We start from the raw sequence: 18461 nt of genomic DNA, 5'->3' as shown, positions 1-18461 counted from the left end.
AGGAACTCTCCAGTCATGCTCCCATCTCTCATCGGTGTAGGAAGCTGGCAGGGAGGTGGCATAGGAGCCATTACAGTTCCTGTATACTGCTCAAAGATTCCCCTTTTGAGGCAATCCTCAGGGGGCTAGATCCCAATCTCGTTAAAGCCTGCTTTGCAGCAGATTAAGGACACTAGAAGATCGGTGTTTCCATGTGATAGTGCCTCTGCCTCTTTCCTTCACTTTCTTTCAGTCCATCTCTTTCTGCCTCTGTCTCTCCTTTTATGTTACAGTGAGGACAGGTATAGTTTGCTCTCATAATCAGAGCTGACACATTAACGATTGTGTGGTAGAGAAGAAGGCAGCTTCTGTTGCAAGTCATTTTGGAAAGGGACTTGGGCAGATGGCCTCCTTTAGAAATAGCCCCTTCATTAATACACAGGGATGAGAATGGGGAGGGTCCCAAAGATAATAAGAGACACTAGGCATGTCTCATTTTGAAACATCCTGCATCTTGTTCCCTTCAGAGTGAATCCCCAGCACCTTGCAATGACAGGTGCTACTTTAAATTCAGCCGGACCTGTCTGATCTACCGTAATTTGGAAACAATCATTTTGCTTTGTAAAGTTTCACATAAGCAAAAAGCATGCTACTGAAAGGAGAGAAGGTCTTGTGGCTAAAGCACTCGACTGCATCTCAGGAGATCTGGGTTCAGCCTCTGGCTCTATGGGGCCTTGGGAAAATCACTTAGGGTATGTCTGCACCACATGCGAAGCCCAAGCGTTGACTTAGGTTTGAGCCTGAACCCCCTTCCTTGCCCCCACAAATCAGTCTACTTGGGTCAGCAAGCTCTCAGAACGCGGCTCCTAGGCTCCTGCTACGGAGGGTGGGTCAGAGCCCAAGTCTTGCTGTGACTCGGATCCAATCCTGTCATTTGGCGGTGTGAATGAAGGTCAAATATCAAACTCAAGTCAGAAATTCCACATAGTGCAGCATGGACACATTAACATGGCTTTGAAACCCAGATCTAGCAAGGATCAACCCAGATGCACAAGGTAGTGTGGACGCTCAAGCACAGACTTGGAAACACTGAGTCCGCAATACAGGGGTAACTGGGTGAAATTAAATGGCCCATACTATACAAGAGGTCAGAATAGATGATCTAATGGTCCTTTCTGGCCTAAAATTCTCTGAAACTGTCCACACTCAGAGACCTACCCTAGAAATTATGTTGGGAAAGAAGTTAAATAAATTTTAAAGACAATGTTGCCCTCCCCACCCGGCGGCTTTTAATCTTGCCTGCGATTCTGCAGAGGATTCCTGCTCTGCAGGGTGAATTCCATTAACTCACATATAGTTTCTGTTTTGTTTTTGCATTGCTTTTTTATTTGATATATATGTAAACAATACTCCCTTTAGGCAGAAGAGGAGGAAACATAAAGGTGACAAGACAGTATTCTGAGCCACCACAATCTAGCCAGTTTCCAAAGCCATTTCAAGCCCTGCCCACTTTCTGCCTCTTTTTCGAGATGCTTCTAAGATCCTAGTAGTGTCTTCCTGCTGGTGCCTTGCTCCAACCTTGGACTTTTCTTCATGCTTTTATGGTCTTCCTGAAGAGAAGCTGGTGATACCCAGCTACGAGCTGTTTTCAGGCAAGGGTTTCTTTTGATGGATTTTTTCCCCTGAGCGCATCCCAGAAGCCAAATGACAGTGTAATTTGGCTACAGCCGTGGATAGCCAGCTGGTGATCTACTAAGACACTTTTTCTGAACCCTGGGAGCTCTGTGTGTCACAGACCACTTGGTCTGACATGCATTAAGATGTCAGACAGTATTCCACTGCATTCCCTATTCATTTGTCACAGTCCTGGGTTTCTGAAACCCCTACATTGGGGACGACAAAGGGGATTGAAATGTACTAACTTACCGTTCTGAGGAATTCGTGTCTCATAAAATAACATTTTTTACCTAGACCACTACACTTAGGAGCAAAATAAAACAACTTTTTTAAAGCATCTGTACAGAATATGTACCTCTCAATCCAAAGGAGGCAGCAGATGATACTAAATTTCTTGACACAAAGCTGGAAGAGAAGGGGTCTTTAAAGCGACTCTCCTTAGTCAGACATAGCCTCTCATCTCTTGTTCTTGAAATCAGCCTGTTCCTTTAATTGTTTCCTTTTAAGGGCCTGATCGAAAGCCCATTGAAGCTGATGAGAGTCTTTACGTTGGCTCTGCATCAGACTGTCAGAGAGCACCATTTTTTATAGCATATGTTACAGGTTTTGGTGAACGGAGGGGGGGGCTGTATTTTGGCTGTGTATGTCACAGCAGCATGAGAAGTGTCGAGAGATGGGGGAGGAGAATCTCGGATGCTGAGGTACCTGCAGAGAATACAGGCAACTGGCACAGTCTGGAGGGGAGGGGAATTTTGGGAACGAGCTGAAAAGCAGCCCCTAATCTTCCATTTTGGGGGTGCAGCATGTTCTGTCCCTAACACTTCCCTGCCCTACCCAGCCATGCTCCTTGCAGAATGGCTAGTGGTGTGGGTGATGCTTTTACTCAAGTGCACCAGGAAGCACTAGCACTGCAGTTCTGCCTGTCAGCTCCACATTAGTACCAAACGAGCACGGAGGAGCCAGAATCTGGTCCATCATATATTTAGTCTTAAAGGGAATATTGTCAAAGTTAGAAGGCCTCAGATTTGACCAATTTCCCCCTTCCCCTCCCCGCCCCCATTATATCTGCCTGCAAAGTCGGTCTGGTTCTTTATTTGCTTTTATTTCATAGAGAATGATTCAATGGTTTTCTTTAAAAAATCAAATCAGCGTTGGCAGTGCAGCCCTTGTGAGTAACTCTACAACAACTGTGTGTGTATTTGTATGGGCGCACACACATATATACTTGTGTGAGAGATGTAAGAGAAAAAAATCAATAAAGAAATAGGCTTCAGTTACAATCTTTCAAAGAATAAAAAAAAAGTAGGTATTTGCTTTGTTTTGGTTTTTAATAAAAATTACAAAAATATTATAACCTGACAGTGTCTTTTAACAGATCTGTTCCTGTGACAGGGTAAATATGAATATTTACCTCTTGTTCTACTGAAAGATTATTGTTCCATCAGGTCTTCTTCTTTTAAAGACCATAATTTGAAATTGATTTATCCATCCATTGATGTTTGATTGAGTGCATAAAAGTTAGAGCAGGCTGAATAATTTGTTGCAACCACTACTCCCTGCAAATTTTGGCACATTTATTGAATCATTATTTGGGAATAATTTTTTCCAATATTTAACCTCCTCTAATGAAAATGTGCTCTTGGTACTATGCTTGTTAATGTTTCTGCATTGAAATGCATGTCATCATCCAACTCAGGCATTCTCTGTTGGCTGTGCAGAAAAGGAAATACATTCAGTTTAACTCAAGAAGAAACTTTGGTTTGAATTCAGGATTTTGGAGAGAAGGAAGGATGGCTACATTTGTTGCCACATTAATGGATACAGAAGTTTCCTGAAATCCAAATATCCACCCAGAGACAGGACATCCCATTATTTATAAATAAATCATTTTCTCCAGGCCTGCGTCCTTTTCAGTCATGCTATCCTTTTATTTCTCTCCTCCGTTAGGGATTCATGGACATTGACCTGGTAAAATTCAAGGAGAGTGGAGCAAATGTGACCGGCTTCCAGCTGGTGAATTACACAGACACCGTTCCAGCAAGGATCATGCAACAGTGGAAAAACAGTGATGCCAGAGAACATCCTCGAGTTGACTGGAAGAAGCCAAAGGCAAGTGGTATTGAAAGCTATTTGTTTTAGATAGCGTCCATGGAGCTCATTTGCTAGCATTCTCACCTCTCAATTGGAAGCTCAAGAGTTTATGTCCTAGTCCAGAACTTCAGCTTTGCGTAGACTTGGAAAAAAGTTTGCATTTAAAAACATGTTAATTCAAACGTGCTAGCTAACATGTTTGTGAACACAACCTAATTTCCAGCATCTCAATCTCCTACCCAGATCTGTCACTGTAATACTAGGAAGTAACAGCTATCCTCTTAGAAATGTTCTCTTCGGTGAAATGTGTACAGCTGAGGTCTCTTTTGCTCAATTCTTCTGCCAATTAAAGGTGGAAGTTAAGGATCCCTTGGCAGTTTTATAAAAAACAGTCTGGCTAATTTCTTTAAGCCTTGGCTTGCTTATTATATCTCATGTGTAAACAAAATCCATTCAGACGTTGTCATACATGCAAAATATTTCAAATCAGTATATGCAATATAGGACATAAATATTTTATTTGTAACAGAACTCTGAAGTGGCTGAACAATTTTTTGTAAAATTTAAACACACACACACACACACACACACACACACACACACACACACACTCTCTCTCTTTGACTCTTTGGGGCAAAAACCCAGCAGGGGGAATTTAAACCCTAAAGAAATTTCTCTGAGAAAGTTACAAACAACAGAAGTAGGTTATTATGGGAAAGTGAACACTAGCCTTAATTCTTAATAGTCATAGTCTAGTTTATGGTTTTTGCCTGGCCCCCATAGTTTCTGTTTTAATCAACATATTATTTTTTAAAAAGTGTGGGGGGGGGAGAAGGGCTTGGCATCTATATATGACTACCATGAGTGGTTTGTTAACTTATTTTCATGCACCTGAAATTTCATGCATCACATAAAGTAGCCCTTAACAATTTATTTGAAGACCAGTATGACCTAAGTGGAAAGACTCGTGTAATGGGTCTGTTAAGACTAAGCACTCTTCAGGCATTATGACTAAGGTACTTTTCTCTAGAAAGGAGAGATGACCATTCTAAAGGCAATTGAGGTAAGAGAACAGGAGGCTAAGAGAGCAAGTCCTTTTAGCTCTGCGGCAGGAAATTATGTTCTTGTGTAGAGTCTTCCTGGAAACAAGGAATCAACAAGACATTGGAGATTACAGGAAGCCAGATGCTATTGTATGGAAAATTATTAAATGGAAGGTTGAAAATAGAATAAATTGTCTTGCAACAATAATGTTAGGCTTTAGATGGGAACTTCTGGTAACTCTATTTTATTTTTGAGAGAAGAACCGACAGATAACTGCAAGATCAACTCCCCCTAACAGACAACACACCTCTCCATATTCCTTTTCTAGTACACATCTGCTCTTACTTATGATGGAGTTCGGGTGATGGCAGAGGCTTTCCAGAGCCTGCGAAGGCAGCGGATTGACATCTCCCGTCGTGGGAATGCTGGAGACTGCCTTGCAAATCCAGCTGTTCCTTGGGGCCAAGGAATTGACATTCAGAGAGCTCTGCAGCAGGTCAGAAACCAATCTGGGCAGCCCTTTGCAAAAAGAAGCAATGCTTTGCTTTTTGGTAGCTCTTTGAGTGAGAACCTATGGAGAACAGTTCTGAGGGGCTAATGCGTACCAAGAGAAATGCTACAATAGCCAAGAAGTATGGATATGCTGCTCTTTGCAGCTTGCAGGCAGAGCTGTTAGAAATACAATGGCTTTTGGCAAAGTATGTTTCTGGTTCAATTACTCCTTTGAATTTAATATTGTGTTTTGGGTTTGAACAACCAGAATCCTGGAAGCAAAATTTGACAAAACAATCAAAAATTTTGCCTCCTTTTGATTAAAAAAAAACCCATATGAAACCATACATTTCACACGGTGGCAGTAGGCATTTTATAAAAACACAGCCAAAGATAGACAGATGTCACTATTTGACACGCTGTTTGGGATGGAAGCTTTGAGTTTGATTTATCCTTTTTATTAAGATTTAGGTTCTCAGCAGAATGACACTGGTTCTTAGATGATTATGCTGTGACGATTATGCAGCATACACTAAGGCAATGTCCATAAATTACATAATACATTAGGGGTTATTTTACATGTTTGTTTCAGTGTAACAAAGTGTTACAAAGGGTGAGTGGGTATTGAAAATCACTGAAAAGTGTGTAACATAATTTATGGACAGCCCCTACGGCGCAACATTTCACAGGGGGGTATGTTTAATTGTTTCTTTACTTCTTCAAGACCCTTCAACAGGAGTATGTCCCTGAGCAACCTCTGCTACTATTTAGGGAGGGAATGTCTCACTGATGACAAATACAAGAACAAAAAATTGCTGTATATGCCGCAGAATTTACATCAAGACTAAATCCAGTAAATCAAAAGAATTGGCCTTAAAGTTGGTTGAATTTTTTTTTCAGTAAAACATCGCTTTTTTGGCCAAAATCATTGTTTTTTCAGTTTTTCAGCAGAGAACAGGAAACTAAAAATGTTTTGATAAAATTAAAGGTTTTCAGGAAAAAAATGGATTTTGGTGTAAAAAAAAATTATGGGTTTTCACTTTCATGGGTTTTTGTTTGTTTGTTTGTTTGTTTGTTTTTTCAAAAATGGCCTGAAAACCACATTTTTTGGTTTTCAGTTTTTCTTTAAAAAAAAAAAGAAAAGAAAAGAAAATTCTTGCAGGAAACTAAAAAAATTATAAATAACTCGCACAAAAATAACTGGTATTCTTTCGACCAGCTCTAGTTACTACATATCTGGACATTTGGCTGATAACCAAGAGCTAGATTTGAGTCCTCATTTTTCAGTCTCTGAGCCAGCAGCGACTTAGACTCATAGACTCTAGGACTGGAAGGGACCTCGAGAGGTCATCGAGTCCAGTCCCCTGCCCTCATGGCAGGACCAAATACTGTCTAGACCATCCCTGATAGACATTTATCTAACCTACTCTTAAATATCTCCAGCGATGGAGATTCCACAACTTCCCTAGGCAATCTATTCCAGTTTTTAACTACCCTGACAGTTAGGAACTTTTTCCTAATGTCCAACCTAAATCTCCCTTGCTGCAGTTTAAGCCCATTGCTTCTTGTTCTATCATTGGAGGCTAAGGTGAACAAGTTTTCTCCCTCCTCCTGATGACACCCTTTTAGATACCTGAAAACTGCTATCATGTCCCCTCTCAGTCTTCTCTTTTCCAAACTAAACAAACCCAATTCCTTCAGCCTTCCTTCATAGGTCATGTCCTCAAGACCTTTAATCATTCTTGTTGCTCTTCTCTGGACCCTCTCCAATTTCTCCACATCTTTCTTGAAATGTGGTGCCCAGAACTGGACACAATACTCCAGTTGAGGCCTAACCAGCACAGAGTAAAGCGGAAGAATGACTTCTTGTGTCTTGTTTACAACACACCTGTTAATGCATCCCAGAATCACGTTTGCTTTTTTTGCAACAGTATCACACTGTTGACTCATATTAAGCTTGTGGTCCACTATGCCCCTAGATCTCTTTCTGCCATACTCCTTCCTAGACAGTCTCTTCCCATTCTGTATGTGTGAAACTGATTATTCCTTCCTAAGTGGAGCACTTTGCATTTATCTTTATTGAACTTCATCCTGTTTACCTCAGACCATTTCTCCAACTTGTCCAGATCATTTTGAATTTTGACCCTGTCCTCCAAAGTAGTTGCAATCCCTCCCAGTTTGGTATCGTCCGCAAACTTAATAAGCGTACTTTCTATGCCAACATCTAAATCGTTGATGAAGATATTGAACAGAACCGGTCCCAAAACAGACCCCTGCGGAACCCCACTTGTTATACCTTTCCAGCAGGATTGGGAGCCATTAGCAACTACTCTCTGAGTACGGTTATCCAGCCAGTTATGCACCCACCTTATAGTAGCCCCATCTAAATTGTAGGACTTGGATCCTAATGTCTCATTTCACAGGATCTGGGCACTTAAACCATCCAGTTGGCTTCAGTTACATGTGGGTACTTGGCACTTCTAAAGATCAGGAATCGAGAGTTTATTTTAACGATTCCTGAGGCTTGGATGTTCTCACCGCTAGGTGGAGTGGAAAAACATGTCTGTAGTCCCTTCACAGAGACCTCTTCTAATTAATTAAAGGACAGAATGTATGTGTTTTGAAGAGAATTTGGATCAGAAAGGAAATATGGGAGTGGGGGTTGATTGAAAAGCCAGGGGGTATTCTCAGGGCTCCTACAGAGATGATAAAGACAACTCTTCCCACCCTATTACACGGGGAAATGAGAGCATTACCATTTCATTTATAAACATAAAAGGAATTGTGTAGTAGATGACTACACAGCATGGAAAAATGAAAAGTATGATTGCATCATTTAGCCTGCATTTTGAAGTCATCGATGTCCTGTTTCAAAATGTCCCAGAGAGAATAAAAAGGGGTCATCCACAGGTCAGGCCCAGAGACTGCAAGGGGGGGAAAATGCTACTCTGAATTTCTAATGCTGCTGTCTTTTAAGCTACTTCAGTCTCCCTTCCCACAAGAGATAAATATGTTGTGCCTTGTGGAAAGAAAAACCTTTGTTTCTCCAAATACCACCAGGCACATCTCTTCCTCTGAAAAAGTTTTAGAAAACGCTGGTGGATGTTTGTGCCAAGTCCCATGGCAATGGTTAGAAAACAGGCATAGCACACGAGCAGGTTGTTTCCTTCACAATTACATTTACTGCTTTTTGTGTGTGTGTGCATCTTCTCTGAGGATCTCAAAGCACCATTATAAAGGTGGTAAGTGCTATCACCATTTTACAGACAGGAACACTGAGGCACAGAGGGGAGAAGTGACTTGCCCATGGTTAGTAATAAAGCTGAGGACAGAACCCAAACTCTTCTGACTCGCAATCCAGTGATCTATTGTTCTGTGTTCCCGCCACAAAGCTCTACTGACATTCCCTAATCCTGAGGTTCGTGGCCCCTGCTATTCCAGTCACTGGACCCTGCATCTTAATCCTCCTGATCTGAAAAGCCCCTGCTATCCCAGTCTTGAGACCCACACAATCTTTTACCATTTTCCTGTATGTGTTCATTCGAGAGCTTAATGATTGTCATAGTTGTTCTTGGAGCATTTAGTGCACTGGATGAGGTACACCATGCAGTGTGACTAGCCTGGGTAGGATCCATGGATTTTGAAAGGTGTGTTGTGGGGGGTGTTGATTATTGCAGCAGTGGAGATACCTCTGCAGGTTATGCATCTGTAGCTCTGGCAGGGGCTGGTGCTACTTTAAGTTGGTGTGTCCTGGTCTGTGGGGAGCTTGCTTCTGATGAGCTTGTAGGAAGGCCAGCAGTGAGGGTTCATTACTCTGGTAGACTGTAAAAATCATGGACTGAACAGAGACATTGGATTTATGGTTTATTACAACAATCTGTAATCCACTAACTCCCTCTTTTGGTCCTATGACTGCAGAAATGTTAACAGTCCACTCTACCTTGAATGGTCCCTTAGATTAAAATATGTGCTAATTACTTATGCTAAAGAATAAATTCCACCTTGCATTTAGCTGTGATGCTCGGAGAACCTTTCACAGACCTGAAGAAGAGCTCTGTGTGGCTCAAAAGCTTGTCTTTCTCACCAACTTGAGCCAATGAAAGATATTACCTCATCCACCTTGTCTCTCTAGCAAGTTCAGAGTTTTCCCTTAGTGTTGGGTCCCACGTAAGTAAGTGAACATAGCAGTGTAATAGACATACATTGTTCACATTGAATGAAACTACTGTTGGCACAACTGCATTGTCTCCAGACCTGGCAGGTAACACTCTGCTGATTCCCATCTGCTGTGACTGCGGGTAGTCAACTGCAGGATGAGAAGCTGATCAAGTTGCTCTCCTCATTGATATTTATTCTTTTAAGGTGCGCTTTGAAGGATTAACCGGCAATGTTCAGTTTAACGAGAAAGGACGTCGGACCAACTACACCCTCCATGTGATCGAAGTGAAACACGATGGGATCAGGAAGGTAAAGCTGAGGATGAGTTCTGTTCCTGTTTAACAGCGGTGGACAAGGTGTCTGGCACAGGATGGTCTTGTCTCTTTGAGGCCATTTCTCCTCATGAGTCTTAAGAGGGTGAATTCATGAGTAGAGTAGCTATGAGTGTTACTCCATCGCTAAGTGTGAGGGAAGAAAAACACGAGAAACCGTGTTGTATTATTTACACACACAATACGGAGGAGATTTTTAACAATGCTCAGCATTTGGCCTAACACCACTCCCGTTGAAGGCAGTGAGAGTTTTACACCACTAATGTCCTTGAGAGCCGATTTAGATCAGTGCGGAGTGGTTTTGGAAATCCCGTACAATTGCCAGAATTTTCAGTCTGGTTCACAATCAGGGCCAGATTTTCAGAGGGGTTCAGCTTCCATTTAAGCACCAAAATAGGTAGTCAGATTTTCAAAAGAGCCCAGCACATCGTGTGTTCACTCAGTGCGGAATACTTTTGAAAATCAGGCTCTGTGTTTATCTTCCTCTTCCATATAGAAAACTTTCAAACACAGAGAGAATTTTTTTCCTTCTGTCCTTTGGAATTTAAACTACTTGAGAAGACAGGGTTGGAGAATGAAGAAGGCTGGAACTATTCAGGGAACAGAATCAGGGCTTTGGACTGTGCTCCAGCTCTGCTCCAGCTCCAGGCAAACACCTGCAGCTCCACTGCTCCAGAACTGCTCCGCACTCCAGCTCCGGGCTCCGCTCCAAAGCCCTGAACAGAATCAATACTATTAAACCTTAAATAATGTTAGATTTATGTCAGCAACTGAAAAACAATACATCTATGTTTAATTAGGAGGAAAACAGCATATGGTTTATAGATTCCCAAGCCAGAAGAGACAACTATGATCATCTAATTTGACCTCATTGTCTAGATCTGACAGCTGCACATACATTTCATTTCAACAGAAACAATATCGCACAATATCATATTGACCCTGCTGGTTTCAGATGTGAAGTCGGAGCCCATCAAAAAAGGGCCCGTAGAACTGCACTTCCTGACATGTTTTATTCATTTTGGGAAGTATTTCCTACTGTTTTTTTTTTATTTTATTTTTTTTAATTCTGGTAACAATTAGTTCACTCTGACCTCCTGGAGGCCTGCATGAGGAAAACCCTCTTTACTAGTCAAAGAGATTTTTTTTCCCTTCACCGTGGCCATATGAATTGAAGTATTAGATATAAATGTTGTGTCTGTACAGTAGGGTCCTGAGCCATGGTTGAGACTCCTAGGCACTACCACAATACAAATAAATAAATAACCAGTATACGAGTGTAAGATACAGAGGACTTGATCCTGCCCCATATAAGGCACTGAGATTTTTGCTGTTACCTTCAATGTGAGGTAAAGATAGGTCCCAGAGAAGTACTAGATACAGTTTTATACTGTATATTTACTGCAAAAAATCAAGCCCTCACCTGCAAGTCCCATTCCCTTCACTTCCAGCACGTGAGCTGTATATGGGATCAATCAGGTGCGAAATGCCAAGCAACTATGTGTTTTCTCCATTTGTGCTGCCCTAGAGCAGTGGATGGAAGCTCTTTCCTCACACACTTTCCATTTTTCTGTGCAGTAAAGAGAGAAGAAGCCTCTCTAGGTTCTCTCTCTTGCACTGCCGTGATCTCTAATATGCCCTCCACAGGTTTCTGGTCTTGCCTTGTATTAATACGCTTTCCCACATCATGTGGTAAGAAATCCCTTTCACATCAGCAGAGCTTATGTAACCTCATCTGAACATGATATGATGGAAAACCTCTTAAAAAATCAAGCCTTCAAATAAAATCACCTCAAGAATGACCTTCCTATTGATACTCTCCCGCTCTCTGCTTTGCCTGTGAGCAGTGATAGCATGGACTGTATCCTTGCTTATTAATAAACACAGAGTAACACCAAGAATTCTGCCCCTTACAGCTTTTTAGTTACAGGTGCAACACTAAAATTTTTGCAGCAGGGCAGCTCCTTTCTTCGCTTTCTAACAAGTCTCCTGCTTTTTTTCCCCATCTTGTCCTGGTTCTGCAAGGCATCCTAGAATTTTATTTTACACTTGTGCAAGATCTGAGGTGTGACACAAGACTTCTATCAGCCTAGAGAGACCATCATACATTAACTGTGGTCACCATTAAAAACTTATTTACCAGCTGTCAGCATACAGTGACATGAGATTCTTTTGTTATTTATTCTCCTAAGTATTTGGGGAAATTGTGGTACTTCCATTAGTAATGTGTGATTATTGCTTACCCCTGTACATTATGCACAGTATGTGTCATGATTTTTCTGAGGTTTTCAAGGCCAGGACGTGGAAAGAGGACAGGAGTGTAGGAGCAGTAGAGGTCTGGTTGTGATGAACACCCTGAGACAGCTAAAGCTGGCAGGGCAATCATATTAGTATATTGTTCTCCTCTTGGCTTGTCCTAGGAACAGGCTTGGAGGACAGCAGAGTTTGATGGTCTTTCTGTCGTTAACAGATTGGTTATTGGAACGAAGATGATAAGTTTCTTCCCACAGCCACAGATTCCCAAGGTGACAATGAATCCGTGACTCTACAGAATCGGACTTACATAGTTACAACTATTCTAGTAAGTTCTCTTGCATGTCTAATCCACAGGTCTCCCTCACTCCTTTCTCTTCCGCTCACACTCCTTGTTGTGCTGTGTACCCATTTCCCCATAATACATGTTGAATAAAATCACAGCTTCCAGCGGTGGCCCATAAAAACTTGCCGTTGCTTTATAATCAAAAAAGTACTTACTGTGTCTCCCCTCTTAACACAGAGAACTACAAGGAAGTATGGCAGGCAGTGAGCAGGGACATCAACACAGGGAAAGTAGGTACATTGTAGCAATGGTTTATGTTGTGCACCCACAGAGCAGGGTGCTGTAATTTTAGGAAGGAGACACTGTATTTCTCGTACATAACAAAGAGGTTGAATCCCTGCTTTAGGAGCAAAACTCAACTCAGCCAGTATTATGGAGCAGCAATAGGCACCTCCATAAAGTTTGACATAATGCACCAATGTGCATGCCTATCTCACAGAGATTGGCTGATGAAGGCTTGCTCAGTTGTTTGTGAAATGCTAAGGGATCCTCAGGTAGAAGGTATGATTTCCCTTTTGGAATCTCTGCCAAAGATTGTTGCAGAATTCCTATCAGTTTTCCTTGTTGGGTAGGTCCACCCCAGCTAGGGTTGCTACCAAATTCTGCACAATAGAAACCTCAAACAGGCAACTTACTATCCCAAACTTTTGTTGAGCAGGCTGTGCCGAACCACTTTGTAAATGATTCCATTATTAGCGTTTTGAAAGAGCATTGAGAATCGTATCTAGCATCCCTTCCTGAGAGCAGGACACAAGTTGAATATCTCTGGGGGAAAAAGGGGAAACATGGCTCACTAACTTGTCCTCTCTCTGCCAGGAAGATCCATACGTGATGCTCAAGAAGAATGCCAACCAGTTTGAAGGCAATGAGAGGTACGAAGGCTACTGTGTGGAGCTTGCTGCCGAGATCGCTAAGCATGTTGGCTACCAATACAGGCTGGAGATAGTGAGCGATGGGAAGTATGGAGCCCGGGACCCTGACAATAAAGCATGGAATGGCATGGTGGGAGAGCTGGTTTATGGAGTAAGTTTCCAACCTTGACCATTGATTCATAATTACAGGAGTTGATTATGAGTTGACCTCAAAAAGTGTAGCTACCAGGCCCAAAGGCAAACTGATGGATTAGGCACACTTCCAAATTCTTCAGGATTTGGTTGGGAAAGATTTCTGATACTCTCAGCTTCCAGGGGAGCCAAGAACAGCTTCCCTTAGGACAAAAACAGGACGGGGGGGAGTTTTAGCTCTCACTCGTCTCAGGTATTTCCTGCCCTCGGTAGCCAAAGTCCTTTCAAGAACTAAATAGATAATGGGCCTTATTACAGCACCTCAATAAGGCATCCAAATTTTGAGCTGGTGCCATCAGCACCTTTGTGTACCCCTCTAGTGCACCTAAGCACTGAACTACGCACCCAAATGCAGGAGATGGTAGTCCTATTAAGGTACGAATGGTGCCCTTTCCATCTCTCTCTCTTTATTGAGTTCCTTTCATGTTTTGAATGTTTCCATCATTATGTGTTGCTTGGATTTTTAATGCTACCCCAGCTACATCTCTATTAAATCTTGTTCATTTTGATGCAACAATATGACCCTTTCATCGTGTCACCATTGCCTTGTTGCTGTTAGATGTCTATTAGTGCAGTCAGTTTCCATGGAATTAGAGTATCATTCTTAAGGTCGAGCCCACAGCAACCAGCATGACCTTTCCCATCCTACAAGATACATTTTAATGAACTACCATCTGGAGCATAATATAATCAACTTTTTCCAAGAGGTAAATGTACAATTATGCAGAGAGTTTCTCCCACTGCAGAGTAGCCATTTAAAGGAGTCCTCAGAGGTAAATAACCCAGCCATCCTACCCCAAAACCAACACCCAGGGCGCACCCATTTTGTCAACTTTTCTCAGATAGAGCTGTGAAGGAGTAGCACAGGGGTAGGCAACCTATGGCACAGGTGCCGAAGGTGGCACACGAGCTGATTTTCAGTGACACTCACACTGCCCGGGTCCTGGCCACCAGTTCAGGGGGCTCTGCATTTTAATTTAATTTTAAATGAAGCTTCTTAAACATTTTAAAAGCCTTATTTACTTTACATACACCAATAGTTTAGTTATATATTATAGACTTATATGAAGAGACCTTCTAAAAACGTTAAAATGTATGACTGGCACGCTAAACCTTAAATTAAAGAGAATAAATGAAGATTTGGCACAGCACTTCTGAAATGTTGCTGACCCCTGGAGTAGCACCTAGAAATGGTTGGGTCTGAAGCCTCAGCCTGTTGCTTAGTCAGACTCTTAACACCAAAATGGCCCCTCTTAGAATGTCTTCTTGCTGTTAGTATTTCTATCCTTATCGTGCATCATATCACTTATATTTATATCTGGTTGCTGGATGGCTTGATCACTACTCACTACAGTTGGTTGGGATTTTCCCATTGGAATGATTTTCTGACATGGAAAATGCAGTTTCTGCAAAAGTAACATTTTCCATGGGACAGTCTCAATTTCACCTTAGGGAAAATTGAAATGAAAGTCAATAGAAGTTAGGCACTTTTATACATCTGACTAGGTGCATCTGTAGGTGCATCTAGCCCTATATGAATTAGAAGCCTTCATCATATCTTCAGAAGTGGCTTTGGCTTTTTTGAAAATATTTCCCTTCATCTATATGATTCATGCAATAGAAAAGCTTCTCCTGCTGAAAATAAACATCCTAGCATCATCCAATCAGTAGACTTTCTTCCTGTCTCTTCGGCTGTGTGTGTGTGATAAGACTCTGTTACTTTCTCATTTCTTAATTGTTCAACATGATAGTGAAATGAGATGTCACTAGCCTTGGATTGTGACATCAATGGATGAATCAGACAAGAGGACCTGACTGTCTGGGAAAAGAAAAATGTCTGATTTTTAAACCTACTCTCAATCAGTAATAATAGGAAAGGAAATAACATGCTGGTGTGATTTTTTTTTTAAGCATTTCTCTAGTAGTTCATTTCTCCTGATTACATCTTCCTATGAAATCAGAGAGTGGATTGGGAGTGTACAGTAGAAGGAAGGCGAAAAAGAAGGCTGGTGATGGAGTGTGTTGGTACATGTAATCTACAAACTGTGTATCTGGTGTTTCTCTCTCCTTTCAGAGAGCTGATGTGGCGGTTGCACCATTAACCATCACTCTCGTCCGAGAAGAAGTCATAGACTTTTCCAAGCCGTTTATGAGCCTGGGCATATCCATCATGATAAAAAAACCTCAAAAATCCAAGCCAGGCGTCTTTTCCTTTCTGGATCCCTTGGCTTATGAGATTTGGATGTGCATTGTTTTTGCCTACATTGGAGTAAGCGTTGTCCTCTTCCTGGTCAGCCGCTTCAGCCCTTATGAATGGCATACTGAAGAGTTCGAGGAAGGGCGCGACCAGCAGCCCAGTGACCAGACTAATGAATTTGGGATATTTAACAGTCTTTGGTTCTCCCTGGGAGCCTTTATGCAGCAAGGATGCGATATTTCACCAAGGTTGGTTACCTTTCACACACAAACACTCTTCTAATTCATGCATTTTCAGTCCTTTTGGAAGCTATAAAGCCATATATGCCTTTTCGACCCGCTTTCTGTTTTTCTCTTTCAGTTTAATTTCTGAACTACACATATATTTAGAAATGGGCCAAAATAGGGATCATTTACCCAACACTATAAACACTGGAGCTCAGATAAAATGCTGCTTTTAAGATGTACCACCCTAGTTTTAGGTTTGGTTTTGAAAAACAAAATTCCAAATAACAAGCTTCTGCAAAACTACCTGCCCCACCCAGCCAGTTTTGCTTATCTTTCATTTTGTTGTCAGTCATTTCTCTTTGAACAAGAGTCATCCCGGCTTTGCAGAGAAGCTTTGAAAACCCAGTAAAACAATGGAAGAAAGTTTTATTTTATTGATGATTTGATGTTCCCAATGAATGCTTAGGCACATCTTGCCAAAGACTGTAAAATACATTGAACTGCAGTCGATGGCATTGGGCCCTTGGAGAGGTGCTGTGTTTTCACTACATGTTCCCACTTTATAGTCAAGGGTTCAAGTGTATGTAAGGAAAGAAGGAGTTGCAAAGCACCAGAGGGCTAAATGCTTCCTTAGTACTGCATCTAAATAAAAGGCTGGCATGATATGGTAAGTTGGCTGCAAAGCTGGGAAAAATACCAGAAAAAAATTGTGACATGAGGAACCCATGTAGCAAAAGCTCTCATGAAAAAAGAATGTGCAAAGTAGTCACTGAATTAGAAGATTCAGTTATCATCTTTACAAATTCTGCATTTATTTATTTTTATTTTGGACCATCCAAAAAGCCTGCCTTCCTTTTATGGAAGTAACATTCCTGCAATTGCACTGGTAAACAGTGATTTTTGGTTTTTATTTATTTTTCCTTTCTAGCAATAGGGTTAATAATACAAACTCTCTCCAGTTTGGCATTTCATGCAAAAAAATACTTTTCACTTGGGTCTAACAAGTATTCTTTGCTTACAAAAGTTATACATCAAGTAAATAATGTTTCTCAAGCGAGGAATATTTGATGCAGTGGTAGATGTACACTCCTCACATAATGAAGAGAAAACTGGTTATTAGGGTTGTCCTTGTGGCACCTAAAAAACTTACAAATTTATTTGTGCATAAGCTTTCATGGGCTAAAGCCCACTTCATCAGATGCATGGAGTGGAAAATACAGTAAGCAGTATATATATATGAAAAGATGGGAGTTGCCTTACCAAGTGAGGGGAGTCAGTGCTAATGAGACAATACAATTAAGGTGGAAGTGGGCTATTCTCAACAGTTGACAAGAAGGGATGGAAATCACTTTTTTAGTGCTAATGAGGCCAATGTAATCAAGGTGGCCCATTTCAAACAGTTGACAAGAAGGTGTGAGAATCAGCAGGAGGGAATTAGTTTTTGTAGTGCCCCATCCACTCCAAGTCTTTATTTGGGCCTAATTTGATGGTGTCCAGTTTTCAAATTAATTCCAATTCTGCAGTTTCTCACTGGAGTCTGTTTTTTCAAGGTTTTTTTTTTGAAGAATTGCCACTTTTAAGTCTGTTATTGAGTGTCCAGGGAGAGTAAAGTGTTATCCTACTGGTTTTTTAATGTTATAATTCTTGATGTCAGAATTTGGATACAAGATTTGGACACAAATCTGACATCAAGAATTATCAAGTATCAGAGGGGTAGCCATGTTAGTCTGGATCTGTAAAAGTAGCAAAGAGTCCTGTGGCACCTTGTAGACTAACAGATGTATTGGAGCATGAGCTTTCGTGGGTGAATACCCACTTCATCGGATACATGCATCCAACGAAGTGGGTATTCACCCACGAAAGCTCATGCTCCAATACATCTGTTAGTCTATAAGGTGCCACAGGACTCTTTGCATCAAGAATTATAACATTCAAAAACCAGTAGGAGAACACTTCACTCTCCTTGGACACTCAATAACAGACTCAAAAGTGGCAATTCTTCACCAAAAAACCTTAAAAACAGACTCCAATGAGAAACTGCAGAACTGGAATTAATTTGAAAACTGGACACCATCAAATAAAGACTGAGAGTGGATGGATCACTACAAAAACTAATTTCCCTCTGTTGATACTCACACCTTCTTGTCAACTGTTTGAAATGGGCCACCTTGATTACATTGGTCTCGTTAGCACTACAAAAGTGATTTCCACCCCTTCTTGTCAGCTGTTGAGAATAGCCCACTTCCACCTTAAATGAATTGGCTCGTTAGCACTGACCCCCTACTTGGTAAGGCAACTCCCATCTTTTAATATGCTGTGCATTTATACCTCCCTGCTGTATGTTACACTCCATGCATCTGATGAAGTGGGTTTTAGCCCACGGAAGCTTATGCCCAAATAAATTTGTTAGTCTAAGATGCCACAAGGACTCCTCGTTGTTTTTGCTGATACCAACTAGCACAGATACCACTCTGAAACCTGTATATTAGAGTTGGTCAGATATTTTTTACCACCTTTTTTTTTTTTGGTTGAAAAATACCAATTCATAGGAACTGAAACTTCACAGGAAAGGGTTGAATTTTGATGAATTTCCCTACTAGA

The 18461-nt window shown here is 41.3% G+C and overlaps 1 protein-coding gene across 2 annotated transcripts in view; it reads left to right on the top strand.

Moving 5' to 3' along the window:
• GRIA1 (glutamate ionotropic receptor AMPA type subunit 1) overlaps nucleotides 1–18461 on the top strand; it is a 176782-nt gene that overhangs the window by 105855 nt on the left and 52466 nt on the right. For both annotated transcript variants that reach the window (XM_030572778.1, XM_030572779.1), the window contains exons 6-11: nucleotides 3604–3765; nucleotides 5120–5287; nucleotides 9646–9750; nucleotides 12244–12354; nucleotides 13189–13395; nucleotides 15511–15881. In XM_030572778.1, coding sequence (XP_030428638.1) covers nucleotides 3604–3765; nucleotides 5120–5287; nucleotides 9646–9750; nucleotides 12244–12354; nucleotides 13189–13395; nucleotides 15511–15881 — 1124 coding nt within the window. The remainder of the gene's footprint in view (nucleotides 1–3603; nucleotides 3766–5119; nucleotides 5288–9645; nucleotides 9751–12243; nucleotides 12355–13188; nucleotides 13396–15510; nucleotides 15882–18461) is intronic.

This window comes from Gopherus evgoodei, chromosome 8 (genome assembly GCF_007399415.2).
Source record: "Gopherus evgoodei ecotype Sinaloan lineage chromosome 8, rGopEvg1_v1.p, whole genome shotgun sequence".
Classification (NCBI taxonomy): Eukaryota; Metazoa; Chordata; order Testudines; family Testudinidae; genus Gopherus; species Gopherus evgoodei.
The sequence above is the reverse complement of the archived record's forward strand: the minus strand, read 5'-3'. Positions and strand labels throughout refer to the sequence as shown.